The sequence below is a fragment of the Ictidomys tridecemlineatus genome, unplaced genomic scaffold, assembly GCF_052094955.1.
Source record: "Ictidomys tridecemlineatus isolate mIctTri1 unplaced genomic scaffold, mIctTri1.hap1 Scaffold_90, whole genome shotgun sequence".
Lineage (NCBI taxonomy): Eukaryota > Metazoa > Chordata > Mammalia > Rodentia > Sciuridae > Ictidomys > Ictidomys tridecemlineatus.
In genome coordinates this window covers 749,239-758,697 of record NW_027526137.1, presented here as the reverse complement: position 1 = coordinate 758,697, position 9,459 = coordinate 749,239, and the positions used below count along the sequence as shown (strand labels likewise).

Here is a 9,459-nt window from a genome sequence, read left to right as displayed (position 1 = left end):
TCAAAACTTTTTTTTTTTTAAGGCTAGGATTATAACTTCATGGTAAAGCTCTCCTGGGTTGGGTTCCCAGTATCACAAAGAGGAAACAAAGTTGTGTTCAGCTACCCTTTGACTTGAGGTAACATGCCTGCCAGGGGTTATCCTGGCTACAGATGAAGGCCCAATAGTGGTCACTTCATCTTCCTTCCTCTTTCTGTTTTGGGGAAAAGTTCAGGAAGAAGTTGAGGCCAGATTTCTCTAACAAATGCTCAGGTCCCAATGAGCAGTGTCCTTTTCATTGTTCCCTGAATGTGGCATTTGATTTTGCTTCCTTTTGGGTGTATTTTCCTGGCATGCTTTTTTCCCCAGCTTTGCAGACTTCTAACACTGCTCTCATTTGACTCCCGTACAGGGCTGTGAAAGTGATTCAGCTGATTGGCCGAGACACTGTGGAAGAAATAGTTTATAGGAAAGCAGCCTCCAAACTGCAGCTCACCAACACGATCATAGAAAGAGACCATTTTACTCTGGGAGCCCAGAAACCTTTGGCTGATCCTGACCTCCAGGTAAAATGTGTTCTTTCTAGAGTCTCATGATTTATAACCAGTACTATCTGTGGATGAGAATGCAAATAAAAAGGACCAGCATTAACCACCCATTATTGCAAATTACACATTTTTTCATTGGCCTAATTCTTACCCTCTCAGTGCCTAACTACATGCAAGGTGCCATACAAGCTAAAAATGAGGGTGGCATTTAAAGGCAGAGAAAATAGAATAAAGAGAATGAGCTTTGAACCATCTAACTTGGATTGAAATTCACATCTTATCCCTTATTGGATGTATGACTTTGAGCATGTAACTGAACATCATGGATCTAATCTCTTTATGGCTTCTAAAGATGAGTGTGCCACGAGTTACCTCAGAGAGAATTTAAGTTCTTTTTTTTCTTCCTTTTTTTTAATCAGTGATGATTAGTTCCATACCTCCTCCTTAATCCCAGACTCTTTGAGTAGTGACTTACAGTACTCATTCCATACTCAGAGATGAGTGAACAAGATTAGGAATTCAAAATTATGCCATAGGATATAGGGATGAAAGCACTAGAGTTAATTTGTTGAAGAAGGAAAAATTAGATGGGAGTCAAATGCTGTCTTAGAATATCCTAGAGAGCTCTCTTTTGGTAGGAGGTTTAGAGTTATTCCTTAGCAGCAGCCTTTGAGATAAAATTGAACCTATATTATAATATACCCCAAGTCCTTCTGAGGGATTAGATGCAGAGAGATCAACCCCTAGTATCTAGTATGATTCAAGCATGAAGAGAGTAATAAATGTCTGAGAAAAGGTAGTAGCTGTGGGAAAGTCTGCTGTAGGAAACTGCAGAGAAATGACAGGAGTTGGCTATTCTTTTGAGGCAGGCAGTGAGAGAGAGCAAGTTCCAAGATGGCTTTAAGCCTTTAAGCCTGAAAGATGAGAGTAGAAAGTAGGAAGATAGGGATAGAAATTAGAAAGATGAAGATAATGTAGGCTTTAGTCAACAGAGTTTGTAGTAAAAATCAATATACATTATTGTTAGAGGGAGACTCAGAAAAGAAAGGAATTAGAAAAGTTTGCAAGAAAAACCAGGCTTTAAAAGGATCAGCTTATCAAACAAAAAATTCAAGAGGTATATGAAAGGGAAAAAATTACACAGTATTACAAGCAGAATCATCAAATTTACAACTAGCCCAAGCATGAGTCTAAAAATGGCAGTTTTCTCACATCTGTATCCTTACACATCAGCATTGCAGACAGGGAAGGTGCTGTTTTTGTTAGGGAGTCACTGACCTGCAGGAAAGGGTCACAGATTTGGGTGTACTAGAACCCGAAAGAAGAACCCTAGGTTTTGTTTCTTTGCTTGACTTTAGTTTATCTTAGAGAGTAACTGGAGTCTTTGGCCTTTTGTGTTTTGAGTCTTCTGCATGCTCATCTGTCATGGTGGCCAGGCAGGCTGTGCATTTTATTTTCACACTATTGAAGAGGCAATTTCAAATGGAAGGTGAAAGCTTGAGAGAGAGGTGCGTGTACACTGTAGGTGTCTAAATATACTTCTTTACAGGACGTTGGGAGAGGAGTTCATCATGGGCTGTTGTGAAGGCACAGGTGTCAGGAGTTAGAGGAGATGCTTCCCCAGTGGAGGGAGCTCCAGGCATTCAGTCAGGGGTTTCCCTGTGACATTGGCTGCTAGCACATCATTGTGAAATGCACAGGCACAAACTCTGCCATGGGACCAGATCCTGGGGCCAGAACAAACTATGGGCTGGTGGAGAGGACCTCGGTGGGACTTCCTGCCCAAGCCATGGCAAGAAATCACACTCTGGTTCTGTCTTGATTCTTTCCTCCCCACCAGACTGTGAGTTATTTATGGTTGCCAGGAACAAGGGTGATAACTCACTGCCTTGTCTCAAAATACAGCAGGACATTTTTTTAAGTTATTAAAAGAATCTAATAGTAAAAGACGTGGTTCTGGTTTGATAAATCTAAGCAGTATAGAGCAGTGAAGTCCTGATAAAGGAAAGCAGGTTCCTTGTCTTAGAAGGAGAACACAACAGAAACAGAGAACAGATACAGATGCGGTGAACACTTATTGAATGCGTACTATGTGCTAAGCATTGTGTGACATGCACTTTTTCCAGTTGTTTCAGAAGAAGAATAACAAAAAAAATGAGATAGACGTTGTCTTTACCTCCATCTTAAGAAATTTTCCAAACATCAGATTCATGACTCTAATCCGAGCACTCTTTAACTTCCAACTACATGCTCTTAGTTACTATAATAAAGTGGTTTTCATTTAAAAAATGGGTAGTTCCTTAAAGACATGTTGTGAGTGAGCAGTAGCGAGGGAAGCCAGGAGACATAGTCCAAGGAGTGGAAGAGGGAAGGGTCCCAGTATGGACTGAGCCTCATCATAAATACTTGGCTTTCTTCTCTTTTGGGTACTAAATGCCAAAGCCATTTGGCTTGGTTATATATATATATATGTACACCAAAGTTAAATATAAATATAACAGGTATGGTTTTGCTTAGTTTTTGTCATAGTTTTCATCTCGGGTATTTTCAAGCTAAAGTTTCCAAGTTACAGAATAGGCAATCTAGAGATAATTAACCAAATCTAAAAGGGCAAAATGAAAATGAAGTCCCATGATGTGGATCCCAATTGGTTCAGAATTCCTAAGAGATAGTACTTAGGGAGGTGGAGAGTTGCAAGTAGCAAATGAAAGCCAGGTAACACTATCTAAGATTCTGGTTCTTGTAGCCGTAGGAAGTAGGCTGAGTATATCCCCTAGGGGGAGCAAGAGGGCAGGATGGGGAGTGCTGCAGGACTATCCAGGGAGATTGAAATTGAGAAAGGGCTTTTGGGTCTGGTGATCAGGGTGGTTATGGTTTTGCCAAAGTGGGTCCCATAAACCACTGTAGTAGCAAAGCGGCTTGGCAAGGACAGGTGGCAGCTCATGGTGAGATGAGGTATTCAGTGGCACCTTCTCTTTATAAGAGTTTGGCAGTGGGAGAGGTAAGAAGGTAGCCAACAGGTTCTCTGAGTTCTCTCAGGACTGCTGGAAGTGCCTGTAAAAAATGCTGGTGAGAAGTGCTATAGAAGATGCTGGAATCATTTTATCTGCCCCCACTCCTCAAAAAAATTGGAGGCCCCAATTTTTTTTTGGTATTGTAAATAATTGTCAAAGTCAACATCTCTGATCATCATTTATCACCTCTCTGCTTATTCCTCATCCAACTTCAAAACAGCCTGGCAGGTGTCATTTGTGATGGAAGAGAAGAAAGTCCATCAGGGAAAGAATTACCTGGTATCATTTAGACACTTAGCAAGTCACACATCCTCATCTGTGTTTTCATGAGAACTAACTGGATCTCTCGTTTTCTTCATTCAAGTTGAGTGACATACTGAAATTTGGCTTGGATAAACTGCTGTCCTCTGAGGGGAGCACCCTGGAGGAGGGAGACCTGGAGTCCATCCTGGGAGAGACAGAGAATAGCCAGTGGGCCTCTGATGCCCTGCCTGCAGCTGGAGGAGGGATCAGAGAGCAGGAGGAAGGAAGTGAGTTGGGGTTAGGTGAGCCAGTGACTCCATCACCTCAAGGTAGGGTGTGAGTGAGATGCGTCCCCACAGGAAGTCCTGTGTCCTGCTCTGGGACCTTTCTTTCCTACCCAGCCCTGTAGTCATCTGATGACATTCTTAAGGCTTCCTGGTCCAAGAACTGCCAGAATAATCCTTTTTCCCTTGAAGCTGGACTTTGAATCCAAGTGATGATATTAATGTTTATGATCCTGTCAGTCTCAAGGATTAAATTTGAACCTTTTCTCCCTTGACGCAGACATCTTCTCTGGAGTTTATTTGGTAAACCTCCTATCTTTATGGTGGTGCTTTGCACAGTGATTCCTCTTCTCAATAGTAGAATGTTTTTTAAATTGCAACTGATATTTATGGACATTTATTGTGTTCATCAACAGTACTACTATGTCATGTGCTTTAGGTCGTTTAAGACCCATGAGGTGGGGGGCTGGGGTGGTGGCTCAGCGGTAGAGCACTCACCTCGCACGTGCAAGGGCCTGGGTTCAATCCTCAGCACCACATAAAAACAAAAGTAAAAATAAAGGCATTGTGTCCAACTTCAACTAAAAATATACATAGTAAAAAAAAAGACCCATGAGGTGTAGGAGATCATTTTGTCTTCCTTTTTTTTTTCTCAAATTTGGTGTCTCCCCCTTCTCTCTCTCTCTCTCTCTCTCTCTCTCTCTCTATATATATATATATATATATATATATATATATATATATATATATATATATATATATATATATATATATATATACACATTTAGTTGTAGATAGACAGCATGCCCATATTTTATTTTTTTAATGTGGTGGCTAAGGATCGAGCCCAGTGCCTCACACATGCTGAGTAAGCACTCTGCCACTGAACTACAACCCTAGCCCCAATATTTATCTTTTTGTCCATTTTCTGTTCTGAAATATTTGAATTTCAGACTTGAAAGGGTTTTTCTTTCTCATGATTATTTTTAAAATGACTGTTCTCCTGTATCAGTAAGAGGGAGTCAATATGGGCTGGTGTGAGAGGGTTTTACTGACCTTTTTAAAAAATTTTTATTTATATATGACAGCAGAAAGCATTATAATTCTTATACATATAGAGCACAATTTTTCATATCTCTGATTGTATACACAGTATATTCACACCCAGTTCTTGTATTCATACCTGTACTTTGGATAATAATTATCACATTCCACCATCATTAATAACCTCATGCCTCCTCCCTTCCCCTCCAACCCCTCTGCCCTATCTAGAGCTTGTTGTTCCTCTCATCTCCCACTCTCTATCCCACTATGAATCAGCCTCCTTATATCAAAGAAAACATTCAGCATTTGGTTTTTTGGGATTGGCTAACTTAGTATTATCTTTTCTAACTCCATCCATTTACCTGCAAATGCCATGATTTTATTTTCTTCTATTGCTGAGTAATATTCCATTGTATGTGTGTGTGTGTGTGTGTGTGTGTGTGTGTGTGTGTATATGTGTGTGTATACACACATACACACACACACACACACCCCACAGTTTTTAATCCATTCATCTATTGAAGGGCATCTAGGTTGGTCCCACAGTTTAGCTATTGTGAATTGTGCTGCTGTAAACATTGATGCATCTGTGTCCTGTAGTATACTGTTTTTAAGTCCTTTGGATATAGATTGAGGAGATGGATAGCTGGGTCAGATGGTGGTTCCATTCTCAATTTTCCAAGTAATCTCCATACTGCTTTTCGTATTGGCTGCACCAATTTGCAGTCCAATCAGCAGTGTATGAGTGTGCCTTTTTCTCCCACATCCTAGCCAACACTTATTGTGGTTTGTATCCATAATAGCTGCCATTCTGACGAGTGAGATGAAATCTTAGAGTGGTTTTGATTTGCATTTCTCTAATAGCTAGTAATGATGAACATTTTTTCATGTATTTTTTCATGTATATTATCTTCTGAGAAGTGTCTGTTCAGGTTCTTGGCCCATTTATTGATTGGGTTATTTGGGTTTTTTTGGTGTTTAGCTTTTGAGGTTCTTTATATACCCTAGAGATTAGTGCTATATCTGATGTGTGAGGGGTAAAGATTTGCTCCCAAGATGTAGGCTTTCTATTCACCTCACAGATTTGTTTCTTTTGCTGAGAAGAAAGAAACTTTTTAGTTTGAGTCCATCCCATTTATTGATTCTTGATTTTAATTCTGGCACCAAAAGAGTCTTATTAAGGAAGTTGGAGCCTAATCCCACATGATGGAGATTAGGGTCTACTTTTTCTTCTATTAAACGCAGAGTCTCTGGTTTTATTCCCAGGTCCTTGATCCATTTTGAGTTGAGTTTTGTGCATGGTGAGAGATAGGGGTTTAATTTCATTTTGTTGCATATGGATTTCCAGTTCTCCCAGCACAATTTGTTGAAGATGCTATCTTTTCTCTAGTGCATGTTTTTGGTACCTTTGTCTAATATAAGATAATTGTAGTTTTGTGGGTTAGTCTCTGTATCCTCTGTTGTGTACCATTGGTCTACAAATCTGTTTTGGTGCCAATACCATGCTGTTTTTGTTACTGTTGCTCTGTAGTATAGTTTAAGGTTTGATATAGTGATGCCCCCTGCTTCACTCTTCTTGCTAAGGATTGCTTTAGCTATTCTGGGTCTCTTATTTTTCCAGATGAATTTTATGATTGTTTTTCTATTTCTATGAGGAATGTCATTGGGATTTTGATTGGAATTGCATTAAATCTGTATAGCGCTTTTGGAAGTATGGTCATTTTGATAATATTAATTCTGCCTATCCAAGAGCAAGGTAGATCTTTCTATCTTCTAAGGTCTTTTTTTTATTTCTTTCTTTAAGGTTCTGTAAATTTCATTATATAGATCTTTCACCCTTACTGAGATTCTTAATTCAAGAGTTCCTTCTAGCCTGGCACAGTGGTGCACACCTGTAATCCCGGTGACTCCAGAAGCTGAGGATCATGAGTTCAAAGCCAGCCTCAGCAAAAGCGAGGCACTCAGTGAGAACCTGTCTCTATTAAATACAAAATAGGGCTGGGGATGTGGCTCAGTGGTTCATGCCCCTGAGTTCAATTCCCAGTACCTCCCTCTCCACCCCACCCCACCCCACCCCGAAAAAGAGTTCTTTCTCTCATCAATACAGAGAAGCACAGTGGCTTCAGTAGGGTGGTTTTTTTACTGGTAGGGAAAGGGCTGGGCGAGGCTTTTGGTTTTGTCCTTCTGAATTTTCTCCCATTGCTTCTCTCTCTCTCCCTGCCATAGACTGTCAAAGGCTGTCTGCATTACCCCTTTCTCACCCGAGAGCAGAGCGTCCCTAGATGTCTGACTGCGTCTCCTTCCAGCCCTTCCTTTGAATTCCTAAGCAGCCACTGCTCTGAACTACCAATCTCAGTCATCCTGGGGTGACCTCATTCTGGAGGATGAACTTCATCTGTCTGGCACTGCTGGAGCCCCACTGTCCTGCTCCTGTGCAGTCTCTGTCTGCCTCCCCAGACCAGTGAGGGCTTCAGAGCTCAGCTGGTTTGGGATGTTCATTCTCTGTTTACCTTCAAGTGGAAGTTTATAGTAGTTCCCGACTCCTAATTTTGTGGTAGGCTTAGATTAGGGGTGGTTTGATTATCCTTGTTGACTGGTGTGGTTTTTATGGAATATATGGAGAATTCAAAATCTAGGCAATTGGCATTATTTTACAGAACACAGTTCTTGGACTTTTCTTGTGTTTTATCTTTAAAATTTGTTATGAGAGTATCACATTTATATTCTTCAAGAACTCTTTCTTGTTCTCAGCTTGTTGTTTTAATCGTATCCTATTCCCATTTAAAGGATATAATATCCTCCCCGAGGACATTTATTATAGCTTTTTAAAATATATCTCAGGGAGGATATTTATTATATCTTTTCAGAAAGTGTTACCCTGCCCACTGTATTATCTCTTTTTCCTCTATTTGCTTTTCCTTCTTCCTCCTCTTTTTAAAAGTTTTGTTTTGGAGTCTCTTGTTCTTGTTAGCAGTTTATCTGAAACATCTGGTGTCCTCTGATCATCCTGCTGGTGAAATTCCCCAAAGCTGACAGGCAGCTCTGTTGTGAACAGGTGGGTGGCCTTTGGGCCTCATGCCAACAGCACTGGTTGGCAAGCCAGCTTTTGCACTGGGGGAGTCAGATTTGAAGATTTCACTGGAAAACTCATTGTATCCTAAGATGAGTCCTATACCATTACAGTGAAATTGGTGGTTTAAATTGGAAAGACAGGGAGCTGAGGGCACGTGGTACTCTTGGTGTTTGGTGTGCGGATCCTCTCAGTTCCTCCATACTGTGGTGCCTGTGCTTGTGCATCTGAGATTTTGGAGAACTGAAAGGGTTTCAGTTCCTGCAGTCAGCCCCAGCTAGATACCAGTGTTTTGGTTCCACAGCTCTTTTGAATTTGTTGTCCTCTTATCCACTTTTTATCTTCCAAAGAATTCGTGCACTGTTTCATCTACCATTGCCTCATATATCTTTTTAGAAATCTGTGTATTGTCCTTTAGCTGTTTCGGGTTAGAGAAAAAATAGATGTGTGTGGTCATATTTTTAAGTTGTATTTGATTACCTTAGTACCAAGTTTCCACCCTTTTCTGTACTCATCTAGATTGACTTTATTTACTAGAACAAAATAAAATTGCAGTGTTTTCAGAACAAAATAAAATTGCAGTGTTTTCAGAACAAAATAAAATTGCAGTGTTTTCAGTCTACCTACAAAAAAAATTACATTTTTGCAGACAGTTTAACTGTTGGATTCTCTACTTGGATAAAAATTTGGAATGTTGTCTTCGATGACTGTCTTGATTCTCTTTGTGGTAGATGGTTCCTCTGGCAGGACCCAGATGAGGGTCTAAACCTGTGGGCTCCAGCTGCCTCTTTGAAACAGAGTGAAGACATAAAGCATGGTTAAAAATACCAAATGAATATGAAAGAGGAGTAGTTAGAGCAGCCCATTCACAATTAAGTATAAAGTAAGGTTGCTTTATCTTTAACGCCAAGTTTTTTAAAAAGCACAGTTATATGGTAAGGTGAGCATGCCCAGAAACCTGCCTTGGGAGCATGCGCAAAACCTAGCCCCGCCCAACTCCTCCTTTGAAGGTGGAAATGGAGTTGCCCGCCCCTTGAGCCGGTACTGGTTAATGGAAGTGAACCAGGAACTAACAATAGGCTGCTGCCTTCCCATTTGTTTGGCCAGCGGTTTACATCATTCTGTCTCATCCAGAAGGTGTAAGATTTCCATTGCAAATAGAGATTGTGGAGAGGGGTCAGCAGCTGGACTAGGGGAGTAAGATGTTACTTTTCCTGGTGGTCCTTTGGATTTTGCTTTGCTTTCCAACGACCTGTGCAAACGGAAGCATGGCTGAT

General features: G+C 40.6%; 1 protein-coding gene across 1 annotated transcript in view; it reads left to right on the top strand.

The window, feature by feature from the left end:
* LOC144374827 (transport and Golgi organization protein 1 homolog) overlaps positions 1-9,459 on the top strand; it is an 82,441-nt gene that overhangs the window by 445 nt on the left and 72,537 nt on the right. The window contains exons 2-3 of the mRNA XM_078037590.1: positions 392-545; positions 3,906-4,071. Coding sequence (XP_077893716.1) covers positions 392-545; positions 3,906-4,071 — 320 coding nt within the window. The remainder of the gene's footprint in view (positions 1-391; positions 546-3,905; positions 4,072-9,459) is intronic.